At 40.9% G+C, this 21839-nt stretch overlaps 1 protein-coding gene across 1 annotated transcript; it reads right to left on the bottom strand.

Moving 5' to 3' along the window:
* Positions 1-2213: 2213 nt before the first annotated feature.
* Positions 2214-21079, bottom strand: LOC122987213 (gamma-aminobutyric acid type B receptor subunit 2-like). Its single transcript, XM_044358979.1, has 19 exons — positions 20537-21079; positions 19955-20092; positions 19095-19265; positions 18792-18893; positions 18496-18561; positions 17887-18075; positions 14279-14521; positions 13840-13900; positions 13618-13698; positions 13374-13524; positions 13125-13257; positions 12017-12115; positions 11244-11369; positions 10847-10957; positions 9838-10065; positions 9593-9703; positions 6610-6700; positions 6216-6315; positions 2214-2651 (listed from the first exon to the last, which is right to left on the bottom strand). The coding sequence occupies exons 1-19, from the start codon at positions 20885-20887 to the stop codon at positions 2471-2473; spliced, it is 2733 nt and encodes a 910-aa protein (XP_044214914.1). The 5' UTR covers positions 20888-21079; the 3' UTR covers positions 2214-2470.
* Between the last annotated feature and the right edge of the window lie 760 nt (positions 21080-21839).

Genomic DNA, 21839 nt, shown 5'->3' with positions numbered 1-21839 from the left:
CACTAGCACAAAATGCTAATGCTTCCAGCACATACACATATTCCGGCCCCACATGTAAAGGACTTCTTTGACTTTATGTGATGTTTTCCTACATTTCCCAGAATGCATATTCACAATTTTTTCAGAAGGGTAATGAAGTTGTTCTATAGGCCAATCAGAAGTGTGTTGAGCTGCAGCTCCTCTAATGTCCACTAGATGCTGCTGTAATAAAACTCTGACTGTGTTGAAGTGAATAGGAAAACCCCAATTTCTCCCCACAAAGTCTCAACTTTTGACACAAGTTTTTTTTGTTTGTTCTGTTTTGTTTTACTGAATAACAGTAAAACCATTTTAGTTACTTGTGCTGTTGTTATGCTACATTTAGTATGTCTCAATATTTTAGTGGTTTTAATGCAACAGTAAACACACTTCACAAGAAGACGCATTTGTTTTCTCCAGCAAATTAATTCATTTCAGTGGAATCAGTGGATTTACTCCTGGGGGCAAAGCAAAAATCCACGCAAATTGTTTGTGTAGTACAGAGCCTCAAAAGTCCGGAAAGATTTTTTTCCTTTTAAAAAAAATCTTGTGCACACAAGATAACTTCCGTGAACAAGATGGATCTGATATCTTGTGCAAGATAAAAAAATATACACTATTTTTTGTGGCTCCGTGTTATCAAGTTCAACTTTGGTGAACATGTGAATTTGTGCCGTTGGCCAAACAGTGCTGACCTTTGAGCAAATGGAGAACCAGAATTTTCTTTTACTTAAAGCAGCTATCATCAATATTTTTGTAACTCCACAGTCTGATCTATCAGTGTGTAATATGTTGTTTGTGGCTTGTAGTGATGAACCTACAGAGAATTATCAGCGACTCTGCAGCTCTTCTCAACTTCACAGAGCTTTATATTGTGTTGCAGCTCATTGTTTATCTGTCCGGCTGCAACTTTACTGTTTTAGCTCACTCTCAGTGCTCTTACAGTGTCATTTTGGGCTGCAGCAGGCAGCTGTTTTCAGAGAAAAAGCTGTAAAAAGACACTGTACACAATCTGCTCAGCACCAAACAGCAAACAGACACAGTTAGCGGTAGACTAGCTGGTGAACATAGTGGAGCATTTAGCAGCTAAAGAGCCAGATATTTCCCTTAGGAGTTGGTAGAGATCAAAAACAGAGCCAAAAGAGAGTGAATATTAGACTTACATTCACCAGGTGGACACAAACATGACTCCAAATCAATAATAATGTTGCTCCGTAACTGCTGGATGTGGAAATAAGCAACTGTTTGCTAACAAGTTCAACATATCAACTTAAAAGCTGATGATGTGTCAGTGTTGAGTTCACTACTGGTGAACAAAACATCAGTTGTTTACATCCAGCATTTCTTACCGAAACTCATTGTGCCCATCCTTGAGGTCTAACAAGCATTTAATGCATTTCCTTAAAAAATGAAAGATTTTTAAAACAGATTTTTTGAATATTTCAAATTCTGCATTGTTTATGTTTACTGGCTTGCATTCTGCTTCTTCCTTGCTTTTTTTGATGCATTGCTGCATGTCTTTTTGCATTACTGTCACCAGTAGATCAGTGGAATAATGTGAAATGCTCAACAAGTGTGTTCAGTGTTGCCTGCTTGTGTGTGCATGTAGATTCTTGTGCAGGTAAGAGATATAAACAAAACGGGGATTAACTCAAACATTGCTCCATAGTGCTATTAGTAGTCAAAATGCCACATGGTGCCTTTAACCTCTGTCCTCTCAAAAGGGGAATGGTTTATTAACAGTTATAAGACAGTAACTGATGGAACAAATGAGTGTCTTCAGAGCTAGATAATTAGTGAGCAAACTAGTTGCTTTGAGAGCATTGTGAGTGACTAGCATTAGCCTGTTCAGTTCTACAGTAAAATATTAAAACAAAAATGTAAATCCTGTGTTTTCTTCATTTGCACAATATGGCAGCAACTGAGGAGCTTTATTCTATGTTAACCTCTAACTTGGAAAAGGTGAAACTTGTTGCAGTCAGTGTCTTTCTCTGTTTGACCCCCTTACAGTTTAAACTGCAGCCTGAAGCAGGTGTATTTGATCTGGTCAAAGCTCATGTTTGGCTGGATTAGGTAATTCCTGGAATTCCCCACATTGCAAAATTTGGATATTCCATTCAGGGGTTTACCCTAGTTCATCTTCTGGGGATTTTCTGTTCAAAGGATTAAACAGAAATCATTTTGAGGATATTCAGTTGATTTAAAAACATTTTAATAGCAAAAAAGTCTTCTTCCATATTTTCAATTCTTATTTTTCACATGAATCAAGTTAACAATTGGTAACAGACAGTGTTAGATTAAAATCACAAAGAGTCAACATCTTAATGGCAGTTTGGTGGGAAAGTTTACTACTGTATATGGTCCAACATTTATTTCCATATTTAATAATATATATTAAAATACATTCAAGGCCAACATCCTCTGTTTCAGAACAGGTGATCTCAGATGAAGGTCAAAGCTGTGGCTCCAGGTGTGTGTTGTCAGGTTTACAGGAAGTTGTCATCAGTGCGTCGTGGTGAACGAAGGCCTCTCTACTGCTGAACAGACTGGAGCTGCTGGCGCTGATGCCGCCGATGGCAGGCAGGTAGGAGTGATGGAGGATCGGCAGCTGTACGGACAGACGGCGTCGCACACTGAGAGAGATCACAGGAAAGAAATGTGACCCAAAAAATAACAATTCATTCATTTAGTCAACCTTTATTTTTACAGGATGGTCCAATGAGAGCAGAATCGCTCTCTTAGGATAGGTAATACAATGCTGACGTGCCAATATGTAGCTGAAGCGGGTTTTGGTCGCTGTCACTGACCCTGAAGATGGCTTCAGCAATCAGACATAACTCCATATTGTCGGTATCTTCAAAGTTACAGTCTGTTAAATATAAAATCCCCTCTTTTTGTTTTCCTCGTTTAGAGAAGTCTGTTTTTTCTAATCCTCTGTCCAGATTTTAAACTACTTGTAAAATTTTGACTTATTGTAAGTGAAAGATAAAAGTAAAAATCCTTTCCATTTCAGAGATTTAAAGATTTCACATGTATAAAATGAGCTTCTAAAAAAATTATAATCATTTATGTTTCTTGCAGATGTGATTGGCTGTTCCTTCATGTGATCAAACATGTGATCACCTGTCTCGTGTATGTGTGTAGCCTTTTATTTAGTGTTTTTGTGCCTGTCAGGCAGCTTGTATGGTCCCAAAGTTCGGCTGCTTCTCCCACTTCCTGGTTTCTTCGGCGATCCTGATTGGTGCAGCACTCAGTCCAGCACTCTAATCCTGACAGTTCAACTGGGGAATTGAACCTACCTATAAATATTTGGCCAGTTTGTCAGTCGAGACAGCTATGATGTGATGTGAGCAACTCGCCGCTGTGTCTCTCGAACTGCTTTTACTCAAAAGTGTTGACTCTGTTTAGGCTTGATTTCAATGTTAATTGAGGCGCTAGTTAATTATGTGGGGACCTTGACAGGACCTTGACAGGTAAAGGTTTATCTTATTACTGATAACTCACACTTAGCTTCTTCTTTGTCTAGACACACTCGGTGCAGGAGTTCTGTTCTGTGGAGGCTAGAAGTTTGATAGTGAGGCTTTATATTTGTTTTGTTTTCTTTTAGATGAAGATAGTTGTAGCTTTTGTTTAAAAAGCTCTCTTTTTGTTATATTTGTTTATTGATTTGAACAGAACTCACAGGCCCTTTTCCTTTGTAATTTCCTTGTTAAGAAATAACTTTACTAACTAAATCTGGTTTTATGTTGCTTCATTCTCGAGCTGGGTCGTAACACTTACTTTCACACTTGGCTGTAAGAGTAAATCACTTGATAAACATTCTTATAACTTTGATGAATTCCTGAAATTCTGAATTCCTGTAACTCAGTGTTTCTCCACGTGATGTGAATCCTGATCTGTACTGACTGGTTTAACTGTCAGAGGCTGTGAAAAGTCAATTAAACTGTTTTTATTTAATTACAGGAATTCATTTCCCAACATGATCATATAACGATCATATAATACATATGCTAATCACTAATGCTAATCACTAGCACAAAATGCTAATGCTTCCAGCACATACACATATTCCGGCCCCACATGTAAAGGACTTCTTTGACTTTATGTGATGTTTTCCTACATTTCCCAGAATGCATATTCACAATTTTTTCAGAAGGGTAATGAAGTTGTTCTATAGGCCAATCAGAAGTGTGTTGAGCTGCAGCTCCTCTAATGTCCACTAGATGCTGCTGTAATAAAACTCTGACTGTGTTGAAGTGAATAGGAAAACCCCAATTTCTCCCCACAAAGTCTCAACTTTTGACACAAGTTTTTTTTGTTTGTTCTGTTTTGTTTTACTGAATAACAGTAAAACCATTTTAGTTACTTGTGCTGTTGTTATGCTACATTTAGTATGTCTCAATATTTTAGTGGTTTTAATGCAACAGTAAACACACTTCACAAGAAGACGCATTTGTTTTCTCCAGCAAATTAATTCATTTCAGTGGAATCAGTGGATTTACTCCTGGGGGCAAAGCAAAAATCCACGCAAATTGTTTGTGTAGTACAGAGCCTCAAAAGTCCGGAAAGATTTTTTTCCTTTTAAAAAAAATCTTGTGCACACAAGATAACTTCCGTGAACAAGATGGATCTGATATCTTGTGCAAGATAAAAAAATATACACTATTTTTTGTGGCTCCGTGTTATCAAGTTCAACTTTGGTGAACATGTGAATTTGTGCCGTTGGCCAAACAGTGCTGACCTTTGAGCAAATGGAGAACCAGAATTTTCTTTTACTTAAAGCAGCTATCATCAATATTTTTGTAACTCCACAGTCTGATCTATCAGTGTGTAATATGTTGTTTGTGGCTTGTAGTGATGAACCTACAGAGAATTATCAGCGACTCTGCAGCTCTTCTCAACTTCACAGAGCTTTATATTGTGTTGCAGCTCATTGTTTATCTGTCCGGCTGCAACTTTACTGTTTTAGCTCACTCTCAGTGCTCTTACAGTGTCATTTTGGGCTGCAGCAGGCAGCTGTTTTCAGAGAAAAAGCTGTAAAAAGACACTGTACACAATCTGCTCAGCACCAAACAGCAAACAGACACAGTTAGCGGTAGACTAGCTGGTGAACATAGTGGAGCATTTAGCAGCTAAAGAGCCAGATATTTCCCTTAGGAGTTGGTAGAGATCAAAAACAGAGCCAAAAGAGAGTGAATATTAGACTTACATTCACCAGGTGGACACAAACATGACTCCAAATCAATAATAATGTTGCTCCGTAACTGCTGGATGTGGAAATAAGCAACTGTTTGCTAACAAGTTCAACATATCAACTTAAAAGCTGATGATGTGTCAGTGTTGAGTTCACTACTGGTGAACAAAACATCAGTTGTTTACATCCAGCATTTCTTACCGAAACTCATTGTGCCCATCCTTGAGGTCTAACAAGCATTTAATGCATTTCCTTAAAAAATGAAAGATTTTTAAAACAGATTTTTTGAATATTTCAAATATTTCAAAATTGTTTATGTTTACTGGCTTGCATTCTGCTTCTTCCTTTCTTTTTTTGATGCATTGCTGCATGTCTTTTTGCATTACTGTCACCAGTAGATCAGTGGAATAATGTGAAATGCTCAACAAGTGTGTTCAGTGTTGCCTGCTTGTGTGTGCATGTAGATTCTTGTGCAGGTAAGAGATATAAACAAAACGGGGATTAACTCAAACATTGCTCCATAGTGCTATTAGTAGTCAAAATGCCACATGGTGCCTTTAACCTCTGTCCTCTCAAAAGGGGAATGGTTTATTAACAGTTATAAGACAGTAACTGATGGAACAAATGAGTGTCTTCAGAGCTAGATAATTAGTGAGCAAACTAGTTGCTTTGAGAGCATTGTGAGTGACTAGCATTAGCCTGTTCAGTTCTACAGTAAAATATTAAAACAAAAATGTAAATCCTGTGTTTTCTTCATTTGCACAATATGGCAGCAACTGAGGAGCTTTATTCTATGCTAACCTCTAACTTGGAAAAGGTGAAACTTGTTGCAGTCAGTGTCTTTCTCTGTTTGACCCCCTTACAGTTTAAACTGCAGCCTGAAGCAGGTGTATTTGATCTGGTCAAAGCTCATGTTTGGCTGGATTAGGTAATTAGCTGACAGTAACCCGGTTACTTAAGTGCTTGTGAATGTCCAGAATGTGTTTGTTTGTTTTGGACTCACTGTTCTGGAGAGTTGACATCGTCTGGACTTGAAGGTTTTCTCTCTGAGTTTTCATCCTCAGCAAACACCTGAGCTGCATGAGTCACAGATCTGACCTCACCTGCAGGGACAAAAATACAGATATAAAAGGGAAAGTTTGATTAATATGATATAGTTTCATGGCCCCATTGCAGAGGAACACTGAAGAACTGTCTGTGATGTAAGTAATAATGTGTAAGTCTAGTTAGCTTGATGTGCTGTAGATCCATTCAGTAACATTCTTGATAAAACTGCACAGACTGATGAAGTCGATTTGTTTACAGATCAAAGACAGTGACAGTAAATTTACTCTTCAACACTCTGAGCTTGATCAGTTTAAACCACAGTGTCGCTGTATGATTTCATGTTTTGTTACCGTTGTTTTTCTCTCTTGTTGTGTGATGAAGCATCTCAGACTCTGAAGTCTCAGAAAGTTGCATGGTGATGGTTTCTATTTCTACATCAAGCTGCAAAAAACACAATAAACATTATAGTATAGTACAATATTATTTCTGATTATTTTAAAAAAATGGTTATTATGTTCATTTGTACAGGCAATAAAACATATATGTTTCAGTTGCATAATCCATGTGAAGTGAATAAGTAAGAAGAACACGCATAAATATTTAAAGTGTAACGGGTATAGAATGGACCCAATTGCAGCACAAATGACACCAGTATATATTTTACAGTCTTTATTCCACACAATGTCAAGACAATAGTAGCACGGTCAGAGAAACACAGTTCTGATGAGTATGGCTCCACCGGGAATCGAACCCCGATCTTCCACTCCCAAGGGAGACAAACCACAGCACTGGCAACAGTCCAACAGTTCTAAGGCAGGCTAGATCGGTGACGAACAGGGAAAGACGCAACACTGCACAAGAACAGTCTCTAGTCCAGAGCTCCGGGGCAAGCAGCAGTGTGCGGGGGGGGGGGGGTTATCACTGCTGGAAGGCAGTAGGCAGGGTGTCGTGGACTGGGCTGCTACAGCAGCAGGTAAACAGGCAGCAGAGCAGATGTAACCAGAGAAGACGGCAGAGCAGGAATCAGAGCGTCTCTCAACCACAAGCAGACAAAGACCAGGGAACAGGCAGGCAGAACTGTTTGGCGGGCAGGAGCTGGGACCAGGCTGTCCCTAAGCCACTGCTCTCACCCTCTCCTCGATGTCCCAGGTCACCACAGCGACAAGACAGGACCCTCCTCCGCTCTCTGGAATTGCCGGGACAGGGCGTCGGGCTTGGCATTACGAGACCAAGGGTGGTAGGAGAGGGTAAAGTTGAACTGGGCAAAGAACAGTCACCAACGGGCTTGGCGGGATTCAGTCTTTTAGCAGATCGGATGTACTCCAAGTTCTTGTGGTCAGTCCAGACAAGAAAAGGCTCTTTGGTACCCTCCAACCAATGACACCACTCTTCAAGAGCCATCTTCACCGCCAGCAGCTCCCTGTTGCCAATATCATAATTCCTCTTGGCAAGCGACAAACGCCAAGAGAAGAAGGCACATGGGTGGAGCTTCTGGTTAGTGGCAATGCAATGGGACAGGACAGCCCCTACCCACCTACCATAGTGCAACTATGTACCCCAGGAAGGACACTGAGGAGGCATGGAACTCACACTTCTCAGCTTTGACAAACAGGGAGTTCTCAAGGAGGCACTGGAGGACAGCTTGGACATGGTGAATGTGTTCCTCTCTGGACTGGGAGAAGATGAGAATGTCCTCCAGGTAGACAAAGATAAACTGGTTGAGCATGTCTCGAAGAACGTCGTTTACCAGGACCTGGAAGACGGCAGGGGCGTTGGTGAGGCCGAATGGCACTCGTAGTGCCCTGTTGGAGTGTTGAAGGCCGTCTTCCACTCGTCTCCCTCTCTGATGCGGACAACGTGGCGGTAGGCGTTGCGCAGGTTGAGCTTGGTGAAAATGGGGCCCCCTGGAGCAGCTCAAAGGCAGAGAAGATGAGTGGCAGCGAGAACCTGTTCTTGATAGTAATGTCATTTAGCCCTCCGTAGTCGATGCAGGGTCTCAGGGTCTTGTCCTTCTTCTCCACAAAGAAAAAACCCGCCCCAGCAGGAGAGGAAGAAGGATGGATGAGACCCGCAGCCAGAGAGTCATTGATATAAGTCTCTTTGGCCTTTCTCTCAGGCTCAGACAGGGAGTACAGGCACCCCTTGGGGGGTGAAGTCCCAGGCAAGAAGTCAATAGCGCAGTCGTAGGGGCGGTGCAGAGGCAGAGATCTGGCTTTGGCTTTACTGAAGACCAGGCAGAAGTCATGGTACTCCAGCAGCACCTTGGAGAGATCAGGCGAGGAGCTGAGGCTGGCACCTAAGATGACAGGAGGGGCACCACTCCCGAATGGCCCCTGTGACCCAGTCGATGTGAGGGTTGTGAAGACGGAGCCAAGGATACCCCAGGATGAGAGGCAGATGGAGTGAGCTCAGGATGTGAAACTGGATTGTTTTCGTGGTGGTTGCCAGAGAGCAGCAGATGGACAGGGGAGGTTTGGTGTGTGACGTTGCCCAAGATGTGTCCATCTAGGGCTCTAGCGGGAACTGGTTGTGGCAAGGGAACCCGCCCGAGCCCCCAGAGTCAATGAAGGTTGCCATGGTGTGGGGACCGTCCGGAAGGAGGAGCCGGGCCTGGAGCAGAGATCTTTGGGGACGGGGAGATGCTAAGGAAGTTGGGCTCACCAGGATCTCCCCCATTACTGATGAGCCCTGGCTTTTGCTGGACATCTTGAGATGAAGTGTCCTGCTGCTCCATAGTAAAGGCAGAGGTTGGCCTTACGGCGATGCTCCTTCTCCTCTGGGGTGAGGGAGGTGCGTCCCAGCTGCATAGGCTCAGGATCCCCTGTCTGCAGAACTGAAGAGGAGGCACAGTTGGCTGCAACAGCACCCCCATGGGAGCGGGACGGCAGAAGGCGATGGGCTCCCCCATTACAGAAGAGTTCAAAGTACAAACCAACACACAGATTCACATTTTGCCAAATGGGATGAATGCGGAGAAAGTCAAATCCAGGCAACATGAGTGCAACACAGAAAACCGAAGAGAACAAAAGCACAAAGAGTCTAAAAGCAACAGACAAAGTCCAGGCAGGATGTGACACACTGCTACATGTTAGCTGACTGTGTGGGGCAAAAAAAGTTTTGGAAATGCAGGGATGAGTGTTACATACAAATTCACAGTATTACAATACTGTAAATAAACAGTAATTTTACTGGTTTCCAGCAAGTTGCTTTATTTCTAAAAACTGAAAATTTCCAGATAAAAGCTCTCAGGTTTTTATGCCCCTTCATCCTTGGTTGTTGGGAAACAGGAAACCTGTCTTAATGAAATGAAACTTGTTATTTCTGTTTCCTCACCTGTGTAGTTCGACTCTTCAGCTGCTGGTTTAACCTCCTCAGCTGCTCTTCAGCTCCTTCCTCTGCAGCTTCACTCTGCAGCTCGCTGCTGTTCGACCACAAGTATAAAAACTACAAACAAATTAAAAACAGGTGATATGTCAGGAAGAATTCTCGATGATAACTGAGCAAGTAACTGAGTAAGAAGAATATTCAAACTAAACAAACAAAATTAAAACAAAGAAATCAGAGAGCGTCACACTGACCTTCGTTCCAAACAGCAGGCTCAGGATGAAGATGTTACAGCCGAGGATGAGTGCACTGCTCAGACAGAACTGAACAGGAGGATTGTGGGACGTCAGCAGTGATCCTGAGACTCCCAACACACTGAACACCGTCAGAGCAAACATACTCAGCGTCAAGTGTTTACTGTGAACTGCAGGATGATCAACCTGCACAGTCCTGATGCTCCAAGCCAGGAAACATCCGAGACCCTGAAGAACAAACAGCAACATTCAGTTGGTTGCAATCTGTTCCCTCACTGCCAGGTGCCACTAAATCTTACACACTGGTCCTTTAATTACATTTAAATTATTTGTTTTCATGATTGTGCCTCCCAGTTTTGCATTAATTCAATCTTGTTAGTTATATGTCTACTATATATAGCTGGAGTCCTTATTTCCATACAGCAGATCAAATCTCTGCATAAAGTGATAACATGTTGTTCTATCAAAGGTCACACTGAGCCTGATCGCATCCTGTTACACAACACACGAGGCACAACAACCCATATTAGCTTCCTGCTAAAGTCTTCTTCTTATCTTACTTACAAACATGAACACACGTCTTGTCCTGCAGCTTGTTGAACGAGCCACCAACAAACATCCACCGGGGAAAAGTGTACTGCTAACACCAGTTAGCAGCTAGATTGCTAATGAGCTGTAAACATATATTGTATAAACAGGTATATATTACAACCTCTTGACTTTATACTAGATTGTATATTGTAAATAACTTCAGTACAAAGTCAAGCTCAACAAATAAGTGAAGCTGTAAACACAACTTTCCGCACATGCTCAGTAGCGCCTGCATTACACAGAACTACTCTCCTGAAAACATGAGGCTGTAATTAGTCTTTGGAGCCGTTTCTAAACACACACAATGCTTGTTAGTAGATCAGTTCATTGTTGGTTTGGAAACAAACAGGAGATTTTTTGACAAGAAGAAAAATATAAAAAAATTGTCAGGCTTATGCTTTACTGTGTCAGTACTGACCAGCAGGGGTCCTTTGTATCCATAGACAGCAGTGAGCCACAGCTCCATGTTGATGCTGCTGCAGTGTTCAGAGTACGGCTGGATGATCACGTCTTGATCAGCAGGGTCACTCTGAAAAACACAACAAAGTGTTGGAGTGTATTCATAAAACAAGATCATGTAAAACAACAGCACCAAATAAAATAACTGCTCAAAAACAACAATAACACAGTTCAGTGTTTAATTACTGGAACCAAATGAACACCAGTCTCATGTTGATATTGTTATTGTTCCACATTTCCCATCAGCCCCATCAGTGATCCCTTTCTCTCCCTACAGAGGATGAACATGTTAGAGGTGATTTATGGGTGATTTATTTGATTTACGGATGACTTGAGATCATGCTGGTCATTGTTACCTCTAATCTGTGCTGCATCACCACCCGTCTGAGGGGATCCAGGATTTGCCAGGAGGTTAAAACAAACACATCCAGCAGGAACATCCACAGCAGCACACGGCCTGCTGGCTGCAGGCTGCTCTGCTGCTGGAAACACAGATATACACACAAACAACCTTTTACTTAACAGCACGAAATTCTCTTGGAAAACTGAAACAAACAGTTTTAAAACACCTGTGATCAGGCAGAAATCTCACCTCTGTGGCTTATTGTTCACACAAATGTTAACTTTGATAAAGTGCAGTTGCTTCCTCGAGCTTTCAAAGCAACTTGAGACTTTATTCTGGAAATATTCCAACTTTTAAAATTATGACTCTATTCTTAAAAATTATGACTTTTCTAGAAATATTACTGCTTTTTTCTAAAAAAAAATTACAACTTATTGTAGAAAAATCCCAATGTTTTTTCTCAAAAATGTTGACTTTATTCTCACATAAGTGCGGCAGTTTTTTCTGCAAATATTACAACTTTTTTTCTTGAAAAATTATGACTTTATTCTTGAATTATTAAATTTTTTCTGGTAAAATTACAACTTTTTTCTCAAATAATTACAAATAATTATGACTTTTTTTGCAATATTAAATATCATATATAAAGACAGGTGACAAATGAAAGGAAAGACCAACATAAAATGTGTTATATTTTATATTATATATTCAGTTTTTTTCTAACAATGGCCCTAATACGTCACCATAAAGTCTAAACCTAAATGTATCTTGGTAGTTGAGAGTCACCCTCTGGTTGATGCTGCAGAGTGAATAAACCCTCCATGTCTTGATGAACAGCACAGAGAAGCCCACAGTGTGTCCCACTGACAGAATCCACAGACGAACCTGCACGAGAACAAATCTGATATGACTAAATATGTCAGAAAGGGGATTTTACTCCAGAATGTAGACAATATAATTCTTCAGTGTGACCTCTCTACAATTATTTAAGAATAAAGGCCATGCATCAGGTGCTCTCCCCATTTACAAAACCATGTTGTTTTAGTCATTTCAGATGTCTAGATGGACATATTAGAGATATAAGTTACACAACAAAGCAAGAAATACTTTGCAGAGGATAAAAACAGGAGCCATGGCAGCTACATAGCAGTGACGCTTTAGTTATAGTATTGTAGAATTGGTCAAATATATGCCAAATGCAGACATAAGGTGGTCACAAGCTGCACACAACACATTTCTGCTTCCGTCATTGTTACTGTTATTTTTGTTCACATGCCGCTCACATTTCAGTTAAACCTGTCAACCTGATCTATTTTGACTTTTCTCTCAACAATTATGACATTATTCTTGAAATATTCTCACTTTTTTTCATGAAATTCTGACTTTATTTTAGGAAAAAGACTTTTTTCCCTCAAAATATGACAACTTCTTTTCTCAAAAAGTTACAACTTATTGTCGAAAAATCCCAATGTTTTTTCTCAAAAATGTCGACTTTATTCTAACATATGTGCAGCAGTTTAGGACTGTGTTCACACTGGAGCCGTATATGTGTCACTTACCAACATGACTGTGAACCATCAGCACAAAAACATCAGAACTGACTACAAATTGTAATTAAGCATTAAAGCCCGTAATATGAACGTAGTCTAAGGCTCACAGAGGGGCCTGACTGACAAGTCTTAACTCAGTCACAGTGGATCCTATTTGCTCATTGTTTCCAGCTTATATTTAAATATTCGGACCCAAACATCTGGTAAAACTGGAGCCAGACCATCTATATGGATGTTTTTGATATGAATACTGTGGATCAGACAGTCATTCTGCAGTGAAATGAAGTGTTGTCTTGTCATGATTTTTCTTCAACAACAAACCAAATGCAGCCGGTTGAACTCACAGAGCAGAGGAGCTCAAGCGTCCTGTCAGACAGCAAGGCTTCATCCAGACCGGAGATCAGGACGGAGGCAGACGAGAGCAGGACGCCCAGCAGCAGTAGCTCATCCTGGGATCCACCGCTCGCTCTCAGCAGCCTGGAGGAACCAGAGGACAGAAACAACAATACAGTGACTTTATAATACTTATACTTTATATATCTATGTGCTGTACATGCTGTTATTACTGAGGTTTAAGTTTATAGAGGTTGTACCAGTGTTTGCGGTTGATGATGATGAAGCACAGGATGGTCAGAGTGATGATGATGGTTACCGTGGCGACTGATGACACGATACTGTACAGAAGGAGGCTGACAAGACGCTGCTGCAGACGCACCTCAGTTTGGTCTTTAGCTGGTCCTGAACCTGCAGGATCAAACACTCATTAAAGCGATCAATACGACTGATCAGTGTTCAATGCTTTCAGTTCTGGTGTCAAGTGTGAGTTTAGTTTCTGACCTTTAAATTTCAGCAGGTGGTTCATGAGTCTGAGCTGCTGGGTGTTGGTACTGAACTCTCCCACCAACACACCACTGCTGCCTGAGGACACACACACACACACACACACACACACACACTTGTTGCTGGTGTAAAGTTTATGTTTGTATGTCATATAAAAAAGTGTGTGTGTGTGTGTGTGTGTGTGTGTGTGTGTGTCTTTGTGAAACAGGTGTAAAGCACCTTGAAACTGGATCAGCTCGATCAACGTCATTCTTTCTCCATTTCGAAAGAAAACTGGACCCTGAAAAAACACAAAACACTTTAGAAATTAATATAAACAACATGTACAGTATATTACATCTATAAATATATTTAAAAACCATATATAAACATCAATATACTGTCGGATCACATCTTACTCATTATTAAGCACCGAGTGAGTGTTTATGTGTAACTCTACTAACAATGCAGTATCTGTTTAAGTAACAGTTCTGCAGAGCCAGTATCAGTACCAGTAGAAGTACTGCTGTAATATGAATTTCCCCTCTGATCAGTTCTTAAAGTCTTGTATCATTTTGTGTGTATTCCAGGTGTGTGTGTTTCAGGTGTGTGTTTCAGGTGTGTGTGTTCCAGGTGTGTATGTTCAAGGTGTTTGTTTCAGGTGAGTGAATCTGCTCACCGTCACTCCTTCAAACTGCGTCTGCTTCATGACCTCCAGCAGCATCTTCTGAAATTCCTCCTCGCTCACGGTGACATTTCTCTTGATGCTGTACTTCTCTCGGTGTTTCACCGCCTCCATCACCTGGCTGAGAGCTTTGGCAGCAACCCAAACGGCATCGTAGGCAAAGGCGTGGAGGGGGCTGACCTTCGACCTCTCCTGGATCAGCTCTCTGAGGTACGCATCCTGGTAGTTTTGTGGAGTCTGCAGACACACAGCAGGACCAGAGTCAAGATCACACTACTTGTCTATATATAAAACAATAAAAATCTTAATAAAACTAGGCCTTTTCAGATGTGTGTCGGTGTTGTCCAGGCCAAAAACGTTCACTTGCATGGGACAAATAAGTTTTTAGTGGAATAGAATACCAGCCACCATCTTCTACCCCAGATTAAAGAGATTGTACATATATCATATGGTCCTGATGGCGGCACTAGAGGAACGGTAAAATAATCATTAAAATCTAAAGGGTTTTGGAGGTGATCAGGATCCTGCACTTCAAATGTGTCTTAAACGATTTGTCTGGCAATTTTCTGTATTTTTCTTCTTGTCAACAAATCTCATGTTTGGATCCAAACCAACAATGAACTGATCTGCTAACAAGTATTGTGTGTGTATCAAAGCCTGATATATCTTATTCCTCCGCTGTTGTCCAGAACCTACTAAAAACACGTCAATGAGCCACACCGCTGCACTGGGTGACATGTTCCTTCATCATGAAGAGTTTGGTCACGTTAGTTTGTTTAGAAATGGCTCCAAAGAGTAAACATAGTAATAAGCCAATAACCTGCCAAACTCTTGATTTTGTACTACATTATAAATTTCTCCAAAGACTTAAGTACAAAGTGAAGAGGTTGTGATAACTGATAAAATATTCAATATTTTATTGCCATATCAACATGAAACAAACATGGAATTGTCTTAGTGAGAAGTATAAAACAGAGAGGTAATGTCCAACTCATAAAATAATCATAAAAGTATAAAACAAATGAGTGAAATAAAATCCACAAACATATAAGAACACTGTAGATAAAACACCTGTAGGGAAAATAGCAACAACATCAAAAGACTGACTAGATAAAGTGCTTCAAATGCATTAAAAACACTATTTAAACCTGCCGAGTGGCCTGCAGTGCTGTTTGGAGGTGTTGAGCAGGCGGACAGCTTCAGGATGTTTGCTATTCTGGAACCTGGATGTTCTGGTCTGAATGCTTCTTAGTCTTTTGTGAGAAGGAAGGAAATTAAAAAGGTTGTTAGCTGAGTGAGAAGGGTTCTTTAGAACTTTAAGGCCCGTCTTTTGTAATCTAGCGTTACAGCTTTCCGCGAGGGGTGGGAGATCACATCCAGTAATTCATCCAGTACGCACCACAGTTATTATGTAGGTAAGGATGATCTCCACTGCCGCTCTATAAAACTGCACCATACTATCCCTGGATATACCACATTTGCTCAGTTGTCTTTGTTGGGACTACATGTGGACCACAGTTTACCACATGTTTCAAGACTCCAAGAAACCTGAGCCCTGGGGGTTCGCAACCAAAGTGTGAAGCTCCACCCATGGATCCAGGTTATCAAAACTAGAGATTACCCTTTTATCTTTTCTCCACGAGCTGCAGCAGGAGCAGCTTCTTGCTCTCTTTCTCCTTCAGCTGCAGGAGCAGCTGCTTGGTCTTTCGCACCTCCAGCAGCTGCTGGAGCAGCTCTCTGCTCTCTTGTGTGGCCTGCTCACAGCAGACACACACAGTCTTCTTTACGGCAGAAGACGTGAGAGCTTGCCTAAGACTCAGAAACTAAGTTTCCTTGTGCCAGCAGCTAACACACAAGTCTGCTGCACAGTTTAACAAGTACAGGAGCCACGAAATGGAGTTAGCTTGCCGCTAACTCTACACAAAGGAGTGACCTGGGCCCTCTGCACGACTGGAGTGCTGTCTCCCCAGCAACGCCTGCATCTTTCAGCTTCAGAGCCAAAGCCTTCTCAGCCTGACTCACCCACGGATTCACCGGCTACAAAGCAGAACACCACAAAGCATCTCTTCCTTCATGGACTGGTAACAACTGGGCATAGCCTAGCAACACAGTGAAGCATAGTACGGCTAAGCAAGAATGTTTAACTCAAACAATGTACTGTACGTATATTGATTTGGTTAAGGTTATACATTGAACTGTTGTTGAGATGTCCTTGTTGCTTATAGTCAGGTTACTGCATAGCCACACCGCTAGGTTAATATTAGCATGCTTAACACATGTTACATCCAGTAACTAGGCCTTGCATGCAACTAACCTCATTTTAACCTGGCACCTTTAGTATACACCAATTGGCCTTGAATAGAGAACCACACAGTTAAGAGGTTAAAACCTAGTTTGGCAAACTTTGGTTCAGGCAGCACATGTGGTTCAAGCCACCACATGGTCTGGCCTTTTATCTCTGCAGTTCCCTTTATCAGCCAAATTGTCTGCATGCCATGTGCTCAGTCACCAGGTGACTGCAGCCATCTTGCTATTGTCTTCCCTACACACACACACACACACACACACACACACACACACACACACACACACTCACACTTGTATATAGGTACACTTAGCTAGATTAGTATTGTGTGTTGCTTTTACCCTTTTGTTAAATAAATGCTTTTGGATATACCTGTTGTCTGTTTTAATGTTGCACAAGAATGAGTTTTGCCAACCCCTGCTCTGTAAAGAACAAATCCTTCAACCATAACTAATTACTGATATGGTGATTTTGTTTATAGTTGTTAAATTAATTATTAATCAAAGTCCCAAATTCATAGATTAGTACACTTTGAGACTGAATTGGCTATCTTTTTCCCTGAGTCCAGGGTGGTGCCCTGTTATTATTAATTCTGATGAATAATTTTATTGATTTTAATAATTAACAATTATCTTTGATAATCATTAATTATTGCTGATAGCCAAACTTGTAGCCATGGCCCAACATCTTAAACACACAAGTGCTTTCTTGAGAATAGTTCTAGTGTTGTCTCCCCATTTCAAGGTGGAGATCGTTACTCCACCAGGAATTTGTAGCTGTCCTCTTGTTGAATTTCATGGTTGTTAATGATCAAGAGCAGGTGGTCCCCACAGCCCCTGCCAAAGTCCACTATTAATTCATTGGTTTTCAAGTTGTTTGCATTACATCAGTCCACCAGGGATAAAACGTCACTCCGGTAAGCTGTTTCATTGTTGTTAGAGATCAAATCCACGGCTGTACTGTAAATGGATGCATGAAGAATCCGCACATGCTCAGTGGCAACTACTTTCTAAACAAGCCATCTTCATGATGAAGGAACACCCAGTGCAGCGGTGTGGCTCACTGATGTGTTTTTAATAGTTTACAGAAGTCTATGACACAGAGGAACAAGATATATCAGGCTTTGGATACTTGTTAGTAGTCATGGCTCTGTTGGTGTTTTAACAGTCAGAATCTTTTAGTTGAGTTGAGATCTTTAGTTTTGTGAATTGTAATATGTGTCCTTTGAACATGTTTTTGTGTTGATGAAACCTGGCTGATTTTGGTGAAAGTTTAAACTGCGACATGAGTTTCTGACCCGTCCGGAGACTCCCGGTGCGTTTGTGCTGCTGAGCTGTCGGATCTGCAGCCTGATGGATCCGTCTGCAGCCGTCAGGAGATTGTTGGCAGTGCAGCCAGAAAACTGCCAGCCCAACCTCCATCCAGCTGTTCCTCCTCCAGTGACGATCCACTGGTACCGAGCTCCAAACAGGTTCAGTCTGTAGGCCTGAACACCACACAGAGAAAACACATCAAGACTGCTGCACTGCTGATAATCATCATCTACTGCTTTACCACATAAAAAGTCAATGTTAAAAATGAAATATACTTAAAATGATTAATCAATTATCAAAATAATTGGTGATTAATTTAATAGTTGGCAACTAATCAAATCTAATCATATACTTTTTACATTTCAGTTTGTGTTCAGAATAAACAAACAAGATATCGCATGTTAATCATGAGCTTTAGAGGAGCTGGTAGGTGTATTTCCAGGCTAGCTGTTTCCACCTGCTTCCAGTCTAAGCTAACCACATCCTGACTCCTGCTCTATACATGTGTATTTCCCAAAATGTTGAGCTAACCTTAAATATTTTGCATTGCAACCATGTTTACTGCTGAAAATAACATCATGACGTTAACTTACACAGCAGAAAACCTCAGAAGCAGAATCATCCTCAAACTGTCCGATGATAATCCGAACGTCACGTTCCTGCAAAATAAAAAGCATCAGTGGAAATAATCTCATGCATGTTAAAGTTTAAAATATCAACTTTGACAACTCTGCACTCTTTGATGCAGTTTGATCAAAGTGGTCAAATGTATGTGGACACATAGAGTTTACAGTCAGTTATCTTTGTGTTGTAAGTTAAGTTTGTTTGCCACCACAGTGTTTATGTAGATCTACTGTTCTACTGTATTCTACTGCTGGTCCTTCAGTACCTTCAGCTTCTTCAGGCTACTGCAGGCATCGTCATAGAAACTCACTGTGGAAACAACCTGAACGTTGGCCTTCAGCAGCTGTCTGATCAGATCCTTCTTCATCTGCAGAAACAAATATCATCACATGTGATTATGCCACACACAGAAAATAGCAACTGATTGCTTCAAGTCAGCAGTGGAAATAAATCAGTTGAAACAAACTCAGTGGAAACAAAAAATCAGTCAGTAGTGGGAATAAAACTGTAGAGGAAGGTAATTATATAGACCATCATCATTAATATCCATATAATGTGTCAGCGTTACCTCTGAGTGTCTGGGTCCTTCCTGTGTGACGATGCTGACTCTGGTCCACTTGTAGCGCTGCAGCAGCTTCACGGTGACCTGGTTCAGAGCTCGGTCTGACGGCACAGTGCTGAACAGGTTCCCATACCACTTCCTGTTGGACAGGCTGGGGGGCGTGGCTGCGAAGGATACCTGGAACATCAGAGAACATCAAGGGACATCAGCTAATAATACAAGAAGAGAGCAGTTACAGCTGACCTGAAAACTGCTTTGATTTACAGACTGTAATAGAAATTAATATTGAACATATACGGTATATATATCCTACATTTATGTACACTATAATCTATCTGCTTCCTCCTCCTCTGAACATTTTTTGGGTAAAAATGAAAATTTAATCTGTATCTTCAGATGGAAGCATAACAAAAATAAAGAGATTGATAGAAAATACTTTGAGCTCTGTGCTTTACTGTCTTATCTGTGATTGTTGTTCTATTCAAGAATCATTGAGGAGAACTATAAAAAATACAGATTAAATGTTTTTCTTTTTTATTATACGAAAAACATGTAGAGGAGATGGAAGTTTCTGTCCTGAATACTATCTGCAGGTTTTCCTTAGCTACAACCTCCATCAACGAGATAGGGCAGCCTGAGTGTAACCTGAGAGGCTACATACAGGCCAAACCCAGGGCTAAAAAAGGTTCCGAAATCCTCCCTGCTGCTGCTCATTAGGTTTAATTGACTCAGATGAGCATATCAACATTTTATATTTATGAAAAACCTTACTACAAAATAAAACATGAGATGAAAGAAAGGCGAGAAAAACAATTTCTGAAGGATAATATGATGATGACATTATCTGAATAATAACAGATGCGTACCTGCACCAGGTTGAGAGCTGGCAGAGAGCGAGCGATGAGCATCGTCACAGAAGGACACACCCCTCCAAACACCAGCAGGTACTTTGGCCCCGCCCACATGGCGTCAAACAGAGCTTTGAGTCCCGAAGACGCTTCACACTGTGAATCATGGGAATAAAACATGAAATAAAATAAATGAAATACACTGTTTCACAGGTGTGGTGACAACAGGCCTGTATTTTTCCAATATCTTTTTTTACTTCTATTAATTCATGAGAAGAAGAAGAAGAAGAAGAAGAAGAAGAAGAAGAAGAAGAAGAAGAAGATGAAAATAAGAAATTTTTTTTTTGATGAAACTGTTTCTTTTAGGACTGTATCGAACAGCAAATGTAATTTTTTCCATTAGTAAGTGAGGACCAATAGAATTAGAGCAACTTATATAAATGCAAATTTGGCACAAATGAAATTAAATAGATGAAAATGTTTCCTCTGTGTTGCCAGACTACAGATGTGCTGGTAGATTTGCTTTCTACTGATAGATGACTGATAGACTGATAAAAATAACAAAAATTTTGATGTAAACTATAAAAATGAAAAGTTGACCTGTGAGTCGAGCAGCTGCAGCTGGATCTCATAGTTTCCCAGCGGCGGCGGTTGTTTCTTCAGGTCCTGCAGAGCCAGTCTGACAGCAGGGGCCACACCGGCGGTCAGGCCCCCCCCCCCTTCAGAGCTGACGGGCATCATCCACAGCACAGGCAGAGGGTGCCGGACCTGAGCCAGTACTGGCCCAACCAGCAGCCTCCAGACCAGCAGCAGCATGAACACGTCCATTCTCTGCTTCCACATTTTTCCTCTCTGCCTGCTGCTCTCTGACCCTCCTGCAGGGAAACTAATCCTCTTGTGCTGTAAGCAGCTGAGAGTCTGAGGAGGCCGGGCAGCTAAAAGGATCAACATCAACACAATATGTCACCAGGATCCTCAACACAGACTGTTCCTACACTCTGTAAACTCACATAGGAGCTGATTTCAACAGCATAATGACACCTTTCCTTCCTCAAGTTAACAGTGCACTGCTGTAGCTGAGACTGTGATCTGTGTTTGGCTGTCTGCAGCTCACTGAAGTGAACTCACAATAATTCAACAGTAAAACAAGAATAATGGAAATGTTTGAACTGAGAACAGGAGGTGAAGATGACAAACTGGCAAAAGATGAAAATGAGCAAGAATTCAACAATTAATCAGGCATTTATTTTATTTTTTATTCCTTTTTTCTTCTTTCTATTATTAATTACATGTTACAAATATGCTATATTTTTATTAGTTATCACTATTGCACATTAAACACTTGAAACATGATTAAATTGGGGCCATGAACCCAGTATGAACATTGTCAATAAACTCAAATAATGTCTTGATAAAGTATTTTTAAAAAGAATTGAACAGCAGCCTCATGAAGCTTTAATGTTGATGTTCATAATGTTAGTTTATGAACCTGGACAGTGTTTCCCTGTTTAGCTGTGGTGGAAGTATAGTAACAAAAAGAGGGACTTTGGCACTAAGAAGATATCTACTTGATATGATTCATTTGGACGCTGAAGCTTCATATTAGCTTCAGATAAACTTTTAAATAAATTTTTGCACAGAAGGAGGACTGTGGATTTTGTCCCCCATCACTTCCATTGTAAGTGCATTATGAAGGGATCTTCTAATGGTCAGTATGAACAGGAGGAATGATTACAGCAAGAAAAACAGGTTCAATGTTCATCTGGGCTCCTGACTCTTGGTTTAAGACTGATTTGAGAACTGTGAACATGTCATTTAAGTTCATGCAACAGCTTATGTACAGTCACACGTGTTAAATGTCCAAAAACATGGTACTATGATGTGGAGAAATCTGCAGACATGT

The sequence above is a fragment of the Thunnus albacares genome, chromosome 8, assembly GCF_914725855.1.
Source record: "Thunnus albacares chromosome 8, fThuAlb1.1, whole genome shotgun sequence".
In the NCBI taxonomy this organism is placed as follows: domain Eukaryota; kingdom Metazoa; phylum Chordata; class Actinopteri; order Scombriformes; family Scombridae; genus Thunnus; species Thunnus albacares.
Note: the sequence above shows the minus strand (reverse complement) of the source record. Positions and strands in the feature narration are given on the sequence as shown.

Bases quoted from the DNA above. Each gene is read 5' to 3' on its own strand.
- LOC122987213 (XM_044358979.1), bottom strand. From the start codon at position 20,887: ATGTTGATCCTTTTAGCTGCCCGGCCTCCTCAGACTCTCAGCTGCTTA. The intron at 13,699-13,839 runs GTGCTTTACACC...GTGTGTCCTCAG, and splicing joins CGAGCTGATCCAGTTTCAAG to GCAGCAGTGGTGTGTTGGTG. The intron at 6,701-9,592 runs GTGAGGAAACAG...TGTTTTTTGCAG, and splicing joins TGAAGAGTCGAACTACACAG to CTTGATGTAGAAATAGAAAC.